This window comes from Buceros rhinoceros, unplaced genomic scaffold, assembly GCF_000710305.1.
Source record: "Buceros rhinoceros silvestris isolate BGI_N320 unplaced genomic scaffold, ASM71030v1 scaffold2990, whole genome shotgun sequence".
In the NCBI taxonomy this organism is placed as follows: domain Eukaryota; kingdom Metazoa; phylum Chordata; class Aves; order Bucerotiformes; family Bucerotidae; genus Buceros; species Buceros rhinoceros.
The window spans coordinates 60,103-73,604 of record NW_010390020.1 but is presented as its reverse complement, the minus strand read 5'-3'; the positions used below and the strand labels follow the sequence as shown (position 1 = coordinate 73,604).

Sequence of the window (13,502 nt, the reverse complement as noted above, 5' to 3'; positions counted from 1 at the left end):
CTACAACCTTTGCAAATAAAAGCCTCAGTCCTTCCTTAGATCACCCATGAAACCTAAGTGTTACAATCACTCATTTTCTTGTACAGAATCTTTTACAAACTCAACAAGTTGAATTATCTAAATAATTATCTAAAGCAGTTCACACAGGTCTTTCCAAGTATAGCTAGGAGTTACGCGTTGAATCATGTATGCTGATAAAATTTCAGACTTTCTTCTATGACTATTCTCTGCTTCTGTGTCTGCTCCTTTGGGAAGCATCCAACTCCACGCACGAGAACAGCTATGTTGTTTCCCAAGGGTGACACCAGGACATCAATAGCTGTGCTCTAGAATGCTGCATAGCTTCAAAGTTTCCTGGCAAAACCTCCAGGAGATGATCTTTTTTCCCTTGTCCATCCCAGCCGTTAACAACCCGAAGAGATAATTCAATAGGACATCAGCTACGTGCTTGGTTTTGGTTAAAAAAGCCAAAGGAAATATTTGAAATATTACTAGTAATGAGAACAGATAACAAATCAGTGAAGTCTGGGTAGAAGTCTAGGTTTTGCCCATGCTTTTAACACTGAGTGAACTGTGGTCCTCAAAGCTCAGAAAGGAGATAACAGAAATGGAAGTTATTCAGAGAGCAACGCAGACATAAAGACAGGTTTTTCTCCAAGGAAAGACTCTGCAGCACTGAAAAAAGAAGCAACTGAGTGAGGATGAGGATACAAACAGCATGGACACAGTGGGTAAGGATCAACTGCTTATGGTCTCTTCCAATACAGGGACTAGGTGGAATTAAAATGAAGCCACAGGAAACTGCCACAGCAATTATTAGGCAATGATAAGATTTTAATAAGCAACTTGCCAAAATCTATCATCCTCGTTGTGCAACTGCAGGGAAAGTAACACCAGTAGCAGTGCCCTGAACAACACGTACTAATACTTGCAAAAAACCAATTTCAATAGCCTGAAACACAGGAAGGCAAATTACACTGTATGCCTTAGGCTTTTATATTTGTTTTTTACCTGGGATATTTGAGAGCTTTGTACTTGTCTCAATTGCTAAGAGAGTCCCAAGTTAGGGATAAAGATCAGTTTCTCTGCATCACATCCATTGACCATCTTCGGACTTTCAAGGCTGAGCTCCGTTTTCTCAGATGACTGTGGCTGGATGAGGAAACAGGAAAACACAGGCAGACTGTGTTTCTATACTGCTAAATAAAGGAGGGCCATGAAGTGATGCCTGGTCCCAAAGCTAAATGGCAAGGACTATCTCAGTCCCACTGCTTCGGTCTATACAGCACAGCACAGATCTGTACCAGATTTGTCTAGGCCAGCCATAACTGGAACAGGCTGAAACAAAGCCAGGGAGCCAGCTACCAATTAATCAACCCAGGCCATCAGGAATCCTGGGGCTCACACTCTGGCTTTTCTTTACCCAGCAGAGTATATCCAGCTGCCTGCCCCTGTTTGCAAATCATTATGTGTCCTTCTTCCAGAGACAACCCAGCAAAAATAATTCTGAAAACACGGGTAAATGACAACAGCGGAGCGTGTACAGTAATTGCACAGCACTAAACAACTGACTGTTGAGCATTCTTCATGTACACTGATTACGAAAGCTTCCCAAAGTCATTTTCAGGGTCTAAGAAAATGAGTGTGCTGATGTAATAGTACTTTAGACCTGAAACCTATATAATATATCATTATCACAGATTACATCTGAGATCTCAAAAGAGTAAAAAAAAGTAATTTTTTCTAAAAAAAAATTACATATATATTGAAAAAAGTCTCCACAGAGTTCAAGGAAACAAATACTTGGGCACAGGCTTTCTTCTCCTGTCAGACATTTCCCATAATGTCAGACATTTCCCAGGAACAAAGGCTTCATAACCTACACCATTTTCATTTTTTGTGTTATTATAGACAAAAATAATAATCAAAAGAAACACTGTATCAGAGAAGCACTTAAATTTGTCATATCCCAGGATGTAAAATATACTTCTCCTGCTGTAACTGTTGATGCAAAATATAAAATGAAAAAATAATTCAGTGATGCCATCACTGAATTCCCCATAACACTGTAAGTAGCAAAAACCCCACTGACAAATCTTCACCTTTTTCATTCACCTGAAGCTTGAGACTGATGATTTCAGCTTTAGAGGATCATGTTCCTGTCTAGTAACTCCATTACTGAAACCAGTGTGGGCCAACAATATGCCAGTGCAAAGGCTGGGTACATGGTACATGCGCATGGTACAAAGAGGGATAAAAATGTTGGCAAAAGATGGTGACAAATAATTTATTCTGGCTCAGAATCCTTTTGCTGTAGGGCACTGTTAGCAAGTAAATGGTGTATAAGGATGGGCTGAGTGTTTTATGATGGGATCCTCAAAAGCGGATCATTTAACAGCACTAAGGAGTAGTGCCTTTCTTCCAGCTGTTGTTGCTTTCCAGGATACTATTCTGAACCAACATTGTCCCTTCCAGTTTCCACTGGAGTTCTACGGTTTTCTTCCACAACTCAAGCTACCTTCTTTTCCACTCACTCTTCACAGGAATCATTAAGCACCTCATTTATTTATTTTTACTCTAAATATGGTCTGAAAGGCTATAGCATATTCATATCACGGTTTATATATAAATGTATTTTAAATCAGTATTTTCATTTAAATAACAGCCAATCCCTTCAAATCTGAATCCTCAGATAGACATAATTGAACCGCATGCCTATAGTTCCTTCTCTGATTTTCAGCAAAGGCAGGGTTTGAACTCACAATAGCTAGGTGTAAGTCAGATTCTGAGCCACTAACATCTTTGGAAACAGGTAGGGAAAACCATTCTGGCAGACTATTTCTGCACACAAAAATTTCATTTGCTTGGTGAACAAAATCCTACGCATTGCAATGCATTAAATTCAGCCTCCCCAAATAAGAGGACAACAAAACCACCATGACAGAATCTGTGTACTACAAAAAGTGCTACAGAGTCTGCCAACACCCTCATCCCTGGAGACTGCATCTCAGAAATCTCATGCTCAATGATCCCAAGTTTTCATCACTTTGTACAGCATCCTATGGACTTCACGGTAATCCAAAGCAGCACAAAGATTTCAGAGCCCTTACGCTGCAGCCAAACGGACCTGCAGTGTACCTCAGGGTTCTGGTCCCTCTATCATCTGGGGACCTGGCCAGGCACTCCGCAGCGCCCATCTGCTGCACACAGATGGGCTTCCTCGCAAAGGAAACAAAAGCGGGAGGGAGGGGGCTGCCACACATCCTAGTTGTGCCCTGATATGCCCTAGACAGACTGTGGCCAGGGCATATACCTCTGCTCAGCAGCTCAGATGTATTCCCAGGTCCCATACTCTAGAAATACTCTAGAAATAGTCTTAGAAAGTCTGGTTTTAAAACTCCTAGGCCTTCTTAACTCTGTGGCAGAGTTGGTGCCCTGCTTTGCTCTAATACACACCAAGCCTTCAGCAGAGGAGTGGGAATACAGGAGTATGCTTAATTACTTATTTTTAGATGTGCCACAGATATGCAACAATTTGAATTTCTGGACTATAATTTACATAAATACATTTTCAACCAAAACATTTTAAAATTATTTATTTCCTGCTTCTGTGCTTAAGTGGTTTGCTGAATTGGGGCCAGGCTGCAGGATCAAGCCAAAGGTGCATCAATCAAACCTTCAAAGAAATACAAAGTTCACAAAGACTGTATTTGGTTGAGCAAATTTAGAAGAATGAAACCAACTATGAAGAGAATTAGATTGGCTGAAAATTAATAAAGCACAGCTGGAATTATTTGATTCATCCATGTTTGTTGCTTAAATGGCTCTAGGGCTAAGTCTTGCTGAAAGAAGATACTTCAAGACTCAGAGGTCAATTGCTTTTGGAGACAAATTGACCTACACGAATACACTTGTCTAATTTGGTTCTTGCAGTGGGGCAAGTCTACAGAAATACATAACCAAAAAACCAATTTAGATTCCAGTGAGTGGATATCAGAGGTCAAGTTTAAGGTTCCTGTAAATTTACATATATACACCAAGAGATTAATAACTTTTCAAGCTACTGGGTTTCTTTGCTAAAAGCGAAGACTTAGAGATAAAATCTGAGAAAGAAACATCATATATGCTTATTCCACATTCTGCTGGATAGATACCACGCAGCCAGCTTATTGCTTGTTGCTGTGGCTAGCCCTGCAGTATTCCATACTATTTGGTCACACGCAGGGAGTGCAAGTAACACTGTTGCTGGCTCAGCTCCCAGAAGAAAGCGCGTTCAGATCTCACAATCATTAATTTTAAAGCCAGTTCAAATATTACACTTTTATTTAACTGGTCTTCTGCTGTTAGTTATACTCTGAGATCCGTATTCAGTCATACAGTTACTACATAGTTTGCAATGAGGCCTTCTGAATACAGTTATCCATTCTAAATATAATGCTTTTCTCTCTCCAAATTTTATATATTCACGCATCGATATTGCTTCCTATTCAAAATTAAGAACTTTATAAAATAATACTAAAATGGACCAGTATTAAAATACAAAAATACACTTTAAAATAGAAAATTGTTTTAGATATACACACGCCCTGAAGCTGGCATTAACCTTCCAAGAAACCTACAAAACTTAAGTCCAGAATTTACTTGGGCACATAATGAAAATTTCACTCTCAGTCAATACTAACCTTGAAAGATACAGTATTTTTTTTTCAAGTTGCAGTCTTTTAAATTCAGTCAAAGCAAAAATAATATTTCAAGTTGGGTAATTTACCAGAGGTGAAAATGAAAAAATAAATTCACACATTTCACTGTAAATTATCAGAAATCACTGAATCACTGATAAATCTATAGGAAATAGATAAGGTTGTATGTAGAAAAAAAACTTTCTATAATTCCAGAAGTTTTTTGTTTGGTTTTTTTTTTTTCCTCCTTTCACTATTACCAGGATTTATAAAAAACAATTTTGACAACAAATAACTAAATCCTGACTGGCATTACCTCTAAAAAATTTACAAGACAGTTAAAGGCACACCCTTTTGTTTGAAGTTGGTTCCAAACCCATTAGTGGTCAAAAGTAAAGAATATACAACTACGTTAATCTTTTTAGTCCTCTTTTCTTACAGCCACACAAGTTTATAATGTTTTCTACATTTTTCTTCTTACATCATGGAACTAATATTTCATAAAAGCATATTTTAAAAATGTTACATAGGAGACGCACTGTCCTGTGACTTTCAAACTGCAAAGGCTCAGAAGTAGAAAACTCATGTGATGCAAACACAGGGAAGAGAATAATTTTACCCACATGGGGATTCTTGTTGTTGCCTTTTTTGGGGGGTGTTGGTTTTTTGTTTTTTTTTTTACGGTAATTCATTCTTTATTTCTTAAGTGATGAAGAAACTACATCTCCTCACAACCATTAAGTAAAGAGATCGCGGAAACTGGGGTAAATTTCTGTCTAAAATAAACAACTCCTCTTTAAAAGAAAGATATTAAAAACCCCAGAGAAGTAACTTTGAGGTAAGTTCACTCCACTGAAGCTCTGGATATATTCAAAGCAGAAAGTTTATGCTATTTGCACAACATCACATAATTTTTATGATGCAGCAAGTTTAGACCACACATATCAGTACTATTTGTAACCCAAAGGCCTCTGGTTATCTCAGCTCTACAAACGAAGCGCAGGTGAGTTTACCTGTATAGTCCTCTGAGTGCCATCAATGGTGACAGACAATAAGGGTGAAGCCAGGTTCCACTCGCTGGTCACGTTTAGTTTATTCCCATCAACTTCCACCTGTTGTGACACCAAACAAGGCTGTTACTATGAAGACAGACAGAATACTGATCTCAAGTTCATTACTGCATACAAAGCAGCAACCATTTTAAAACAGATGGCTCCCAAACAACCTGTCATGTTTACTGCTTCTGCCATAAAAGACAGGGTCCAACAACAGAGTCTTCCGGCTCTCTCTGGGGAGAGGTGAAGGACCTGTGAACAGCTGCCTCTGAGCAGCAAGGTTTCAAGTGATTTCCAGCAAGTAACAAACAGCCATCCAACTTTTAAACCTATCTGGACATGCTACATTTACTGCAATTAGACAAGTAATGCATATAAATTCCAGTGACACCTTGCAACCCACACAACAGGGCTTGCATATAATATTCTCTCCAAGGACCAAGGAAGAACTTTTCCTATGCTTCTAATGAAGGGTTTTGCATTGTTATCTTAATTAATATGAGGCAGTAATTAATTCTTCAGTGTTTTGCCTCAAACTCTAGAAAAACTTCGCAAATTCTGTCATGTTTTCTTCTAACAGACAGCTGATTAGAGGAATACAACTTCTAACTTGAATCCCAATATGTTTATCCAGAAAGAATTTTTTTTAAATCACCCCATAATCTTTATACAAAAATATTTACAGATGAAAAGCAAAACCCCTGCCTTCTGAAGGAAGTGTAGATCAGAGTGGCTATAATGACACTTCTGTCATTCTTCTATTGTATAATACTGTTTAAAAAAAAAACCACACGATGCATTCAACATGGTAAGAGCCTCATAAGAAAGAGCTGGATTATGAAAAGAAAAAAAGACTAATATAATTAATGATTAATATTTGTGGCACATTTTGAACACTCATCATGCTCTCCAAGGTAAGTAAATACGGCTTTAGTTATATATTTCACTATAAACAGATGAAAACTCATGGTTGGCTGTATTCCTTCCTCTTTCAAATCTTAAAAAAAAATTTTCAATCAGTAAATATCAGGCAATACGGATAATCACACAAATATCGCACACATTCCCAGTAAGCTAGAGGAAAATTACTGCATTTAGAATAAAAGACGAGTCCATCTTACACTTTTAGAACTCAGAGTAATTGTTATTTCATCTTATAATAAGAACAGGCAACTGTAATCTTAGTGTAACTTAAAAGAAATCCGTAACAGAAGTGCAGAGAAGCTATGTGTAATTTGATAATTTTATTTCAGTTAAGAGGATAAAGCTTTGGCTTTAAAAACCTCTGCTTTTATAGACTTCAGTTTAGAACACAAAATCTGTCTTTTAGTGATAGAATCTACTCAATTTCTACAGGCTTTAACTATAAATAAAGTTACATGTAAAGAACACAAAGCAAAACAAGTAATTTATAACGGTTCACCAACAGGCCAGATGAGCTGGCATGCTTCAGGTACTTTACACTGCTCCAGTGATGCAAACCAGCCATAAACCTGGCTTGAGTTAAACCAGACTTGCAGCTGGTTTGCATTGCCAGAGCACTGCAAAGCAGCTGGAACAAGCCGGCGAACCTAGTCCGCTCTCAGCAAACCTGAATCAGCAAATACTGACTTTATTGAGAACAGGAGAAACATCTGAAAAAGAATTTCCAAATGAAGAAAAGCAAATCCCCTGCTCTGTCTCAACCCTCTTTGATTGCCAGTTGAACTTGGGTAGGGCAGTTATTTAAAAAGCTGTCTATTACTGTCGCTAGAACCAAAGAAAGACTGCCAGCACCCGAGCCTGTGTCTGAAAACATCATTTACTATGTTTCTCTAGGGAGGAAGGGGACGTGAAAACATACCAGGCCACTGGCCGCCAAGAGAAACTTCAGCTGTACACCACACTTGCACTGTGGGATTTACACGCAGCCTTACAGAAAATCTATAGTCAACATCTATAGTCCTAGCGAAAGGTGTTCCAGTGGCATGATGCAAGTCAATACCTCCAGCACAAACTCAATTTAATCATTAGCTCTTTTGTCACTGTACAGATGAACAAAGGAAAAGTAAACCAAGTGTGTCACAGAGGTAAATGACCTGTTCAAAATCCCTCACAAGGGTCCATACAAGTGTAGTCAGACTCCAGATTACATTTGTATCAAAAAATTTATGGTGGAAGCCACCCTGAAAGAACAGACACAAGCAATCACATGGTAGGTGTAAACAAACCACGACACTCTAGGAACACTGTGGCTGTTTACGAGCAGTAGAAAAAACACAGACAACATATATTGCCTCTGCTTTGTTTTCCCTGTTCAAGAAAGAATAAGGGGTCTGGGGCAGGCTGTTATTTGAACTAATGCACACCTCGGTGAACCGCAGCAGTCTTCTCACAGAACAGAGCTACATGCTCTTAGCTGCTTTCACCTGGGGCTCACCACAATATGTGCAACTGGGGAAGATGATGTGAAGCCAAGAGGATCACAAGGAAGTTAGCTATCTCTGCTCCAGTAGGTAGGATGACAGAGCCAAGAGTAAGAAATTTACCGTTTTGTGAGCATGCTATTTTCACTCCAAACGAAGTGAAAGCAGGGGAGGGGTACAGACTCCCCAAAACAACAAACCAGGTGGGGGTTGAAATCAACCCAATGCTTTACCTAATAGAACAAATCTTCCCTCTGTAGCTGAGCAGCCAACAGACTAGCAAGGTTAGTTGATGGAGGTAGGGGAACAGACAGGATGCTCAAAGAACTTGTCAGAAGCTTGCATTTGCTTTCATTCCTCCTCTAGCAATGGATGTGATAATAGAACCTTTGTGGTTTAGTCTTGCAGGGGTGAAAGGATGCTTAATGAAGAGTTATATTTACTATTTCCTGTTTTACTCTCTTTCTGTGCTCATAAGAGAGACAGGGCTGAATCATCACTCAGTGGATACTAACACTTGAAACACAGGGAGGAGATCCCAGTCAAACCACTCGTGCAACGGGACACACTGTGCTTTACACCACAGCTACATAGTCTAGCTTTACCCTCAACCACTCAGTCCCGAGGGTATGCACGTGTGTGAATGCGTGACGCACGCATGGTGTTGCGTGAGGGAATTCCTCTACAGTCACTATGGTTGGTTGAACCACTGCTACACTATCAACTACTAACTGCTACTATACACTACTATCAACGTGGTGTGGTGCAGGTGTATTTTTTTTTTTTATTAAGCTGGTTTGTCCCTGTGTAAGGGCATAGAAGATAAAAGCAACTGTGGTTCTTCTTTACAATTATTTCCAATTTAAAGCTACTGTAAATGAGGTCTCAGAAAGAAGAATGACAAGCCCAAGGCACAATGCTAGAAAAAGGTCAATAGCTTACTCTACTGTCACAACTTTGCAGACTTTTGCTGGCATGCACCTGAACTACACAAGTGGCAGCCCCTTCATCTCTTGTGGACTGAGTTCCTGATGTTCAGCATGATAGGTACCAGCTAACCAGAGAGCTGCAAAGCATAATCTGCATTCAGTTTCCTTTAGAGAACATAATTTGGCATTCTATACGCATGTCAGGCAATTAAAGGAGGCAGCACAAGCCTGAGTGTTATAGCCCTGTTAATTTACTAATGCAGAGTCTCGCATACATCTGGCACATGTCACTTCTTTTCTCCTGGAAATGAAGGTGGTTTTCCAGGAGACTGGAGGGCAGCTCAAGCATTTGTTCCCCACCTGATGCTTCAAAACATTATGCCTGAAGCTCCTCATGCCAGCGCTGAGTCCGACTAACTTAAGTCTGCTGACTTAATTCCATAGTTCCAATTTTGCCTCAAGCATGGTGTTTAACTTAACTTGATGCTTTTGGTTTAACTCCTGGCCTAGAGAGTCTTGGCCCTAATCAGGACTCAAGCCACCCCTACCTGATTCCTTACACCCCTTAATTCTGCCTCTTGCTGCAGCAGAAGTGATGGCACTCCCTAGTCAAACAGATCAACCAAATGAAAAGTCATCCTCTGCAGTCCTGCCTTGCTGAAATCTTTCTCTGAACCAGACAGGCGCCCATTGAAGATGTTACCTTTCAGGAAAACAGACATTACTATTCACAGACAATTTATGAATATTCAGTGTCATAGACTCCAATCCCTTCAACTGACACTAATTTAGCTATAAATCTAAGGCACATCCAGTGGGCAGCAAGGACTCTACAAACTGAGACCTTACAATCATCCTGCAAGGAAGGAACAAAGGCAGCAAGCACCACTGTTGTAAACGTGAGACAGCATAGATGTTTGAGGACTTTACTCAAGCCTACACCAAGTAAAGCTGCTCTCTTCTCCAGGAAAAATAATTGCCTCAGGCAGAAGTCTTGTCACTTCCATTACTGCCAAACACCACTACCTATGTCAAAAAGGCAAGGAGATTCTTTCCATTTTTATGAGTCAGGTAAGGGATAGGTATTGCTTCTTGTGCAGAAGAAGGGTGGGCAGAGGACTCACAGCACAGTACAGCAACAGAAGGTCCAGCAGTATTAGTAACAAACTGCCGTGATCTCAGACTAAGCCAAACTGAGTTGGACGACGCAGCTTTTGGTTCCCGGTTTTCACAAAATTACTGAAATTCTCACCTAATTTACTGTCCAGCTAATGGAGAACCACATGGAAAAGGCACTGTTCTGTGACAAAGCTATTGTCCCTTGCCTTTTGCAGTCCCATGTATCCTTAGGAATGTGAGCAAAGTCTTTACGGGGCTGAGGAGTCCAAGGCTTCCTTTAGAAGCATGACACATGAAACTCCAGGCGTTATGTAAAATATTTTGCTAGTCTTCAACATAAAAAAAACATCTTTCCCAGGTAGCAGGAGAGCTCAAACACTATACCTCTGTATATTAGCAAAGCTAATAACCACAACACGCTTCCTTATCGTGAAAGCTACCAGCCACTTGGAGGCTGTAAGCACTTGTCATTGCAGAGATGGCAATTATCGGGCCTTCCAATACAATTTCTTCAACTCCTCCACATTGTCTGTAAGTACCCTGAGTAAAAAGGGAGTCATATCTGCCACATTAGGAAGGAGTATCAACCAAATAGTATTTCACATGTTATCATTCACAAATGTAAAGAAACCAATAAAGATTAAGCCCCTCCTTCTATATGCTTTTTCTCCTGTTCTTTGGACTGTTTTTGCCAATGTCCCCGGCTCTGATTACTAATGGAAACTTTGTGAAACTCAAGGCTAATTGTTATGCCCAGCATGTGGAAAGGAACAGCCCATTACAATCATAGAATGCTTTCAGTTAAAAGGGACTTTCAAAGGTCATCTAGTCCAACACCCATGCAGTGAGCAGAGACATCTTCAACTAGATCAGGTTGCCTGGAGACCTACCTAGCCTGACCTTGAATGTTTCCAGGGATGGGGCTTCTACCATATCTCTGGGCAACCTGTGCCAGTGTTTCACCACCCTCATTGTAAAAAATTTCTTCTTATATCTAGTCTAAATCTCCCCTCTTTTAGTTTAAAACCATTACACCTTGTCCTATCACAACAGGCGTTGCTAAAAATACTGTTCCCATCTTTCTTACAGGCTCCTTTAGGTACTGGAAAACCGCAATAAGGCCTCCCTCTTGTGCTCAGTGCTCCAGGGCTGGGTGCAGTACTCCAGATGAGGTCTCACCAGAGCAGAGCATCAGGATCACCTCCCTCTACCTGCTGGCCACTCTTCTTTTGAGGCAGCCCAGGATACAGTAGGCCCTCTGGACTGTGAGCAAACACTGTCACTCATGTCTAGCCTTTCATCCACCAGTACTGCCAAGTCCTCTGCAGGGCTGCTCTCAACTGCATCATCGCCCTGCCTGTATACCGAGGATTGCCCCAACCCAGGTGCAGGATCTTGCACTTGGCCTCGTTGAACCTCATGAAGTTCACATGGGCCCAGCCTCCCTCTACCTGCTGGCCACTCTTCTTTTGAGGCAGCCCAGGATACAGTAGGCCCTCTGGACTGTGAGCAAACACTGTCACTCATGTCTAGCCTTTCATCCACCAGTACTGCCAAGTCCTCTGCAGGGCTGCTCTCAACTGCATCATCGCCCTGCCTGTATACCGAGGATTGCCCCAACCCAGGTGCAGGATCTTGCACTTGGCCTCGTTGAACCTCATGAAGTTCACATGGGCCCAGTTCTCCAGCTTGTCCAAGTCCCTCTGGATGGCATCCTGACCCTCAGGGTCTGTCAACTGCACCACTCAGCTCAGTGTCACCTGCAAACTTGCTGAGGGCGCAGTCGATCCTGCTATGTAATTGATGAAGATATTAAACAGCACTGGTCCCAGTACGGACCTCTGAGGGACAGTACTTGTCACTAATCACCATCTGGACATCAAAATATTGACCATCACCCTCTAGATACAACCATCCAACTACCTTTCAGGTAGTTGTAGAGAGTGATAAGGTCTCCCCCCAGTCTCCTCTTTTCCAGACTGAACAACAGCTGCTATTCATGTGACTTGTGCTCTAGACCATTCACTAGCTTAGTTGCCCTTCTTTGGACATGTTCCAGCACCTCAATCTCCTTCTTGGAGCGAGGGGCCCAAAACTGAACACAGTACTTGAGATGCAGCATTACCACCACTGATAAAAGCCAGGATGCTGTTGGCCTTCTTGGCCACCTGGGCACACTGCTGGCTCCTATTCAGCTGGCTGTCAACCACACTTCCAGGTCTTTTTCTGCTGGCAGCTTTCCAGACTCTCTTCCCCAAACCTGTAGCATTGCAGGGGGTTGTTGTGGCCCAAGTGCAGGACCTGGCACTTGGCCTTGCTGAACCTCATACCGCCGGCCTCAGCCCATTGATCCAGCCTGTCCATATCCCTCTGTAGTGCCTCCCTGTCCCCAAGCAGGAATTGCAATCACACAGGCTGGGACCTGACTGGATAAGGACCAGCTCTGTGGAGAAGAATTTGGACATGTGGGCAGATGTGTCAGGTGGACATGAATGAGTCAGCAGCATGCCCTGGCACCAAAGGCAGCTAACAGCATCCTGTGCTCTTTCAACAAAAGTGTAGTCTGCCAATAGAGGAAAGTGATGAGACCGCTCTACTCAAAACTCAGTCCACATCTAGATACTGCGTCCACAGAAAAGACATTGACTTTGTTTAGTTACATAGTTTGCATTAGCCCATTCCTCTTGCCTGTCCACATCCCACTGGGTGGCAGTACTGCCCTTGACTGTATTGAGCAACTTCCCCAATTCTATGCCTAGTGTAAATTTTATGACCATGCACTCACATTACCTCATCCAGGTCAAGTCTGCTCAAGTGATTGCATAGTCTGGATACTTGGTTTTCAGCCTCTTTGAAGGCACAGAACAATGTACTGTCTCTCAAAACACGTGGCAAAGTTATAAACATAGATGGTGCTCTTTTCACTCTGGTGAAGGATCCTTCTGGTAGCCAAGCACTCGCAGTCATACCTCTCATTATTAAATGCTCTGCCCAGTCATATTCACCAACAAGTACATTGTGCTCACTGTGGTGTATACACACACTAGCACATGTCTGAAGACACTGATGGGATTAACATCCATACCACCACATGTGCCATTCCCTTTGCTGCCATCAACGTCCTGGTCTGCAGATAACACTGCCACTAAAACCCCAATTTTACATGCACTGGTCATACAGGCTTTTTCAGGGAATTCCACACAGACACCACTTTCAATATGACTGGCCTATTTCAATGAAAAAAGAATCAAAGTTGAAAATGCCATAGAAAGGGAGGCTTCTTCCTTTTGTTTCCATAGATAACTAGTTTTTGTA

General features: G+C 41.5%; 1 protein-coding gene across 1 annotated transcript in view; it reads right to left on the bottom strand.

Moving 5' to 3' along the window:
• LOC104493435 (propionyl-CoA carboxylase alpha chain, mitochondrial-like) overlaps positions 1 to 13,502 on the bottom strand; it is a gene marked incomplete at its 5' end in the record, with an annotated part of 139,823 nt that overhangs the window by 66,512 nt on the left and 59,809 nt on the right. The window contains 4 exon segments of the mRNA XM_010136112.1: positions 5,693 to 5,791; positions 9,918 to 9,924; positions 12,978 to 13,060; positions 13,063 to 13,129. Of these exon segments, the coding sequence (XP_010134414.1) occupies positions 5,693 to 5,791; positions 9,918 to 9,924; positions 12,978 to 13,060; positions 13,063 to 13,129 (256 nt within the window).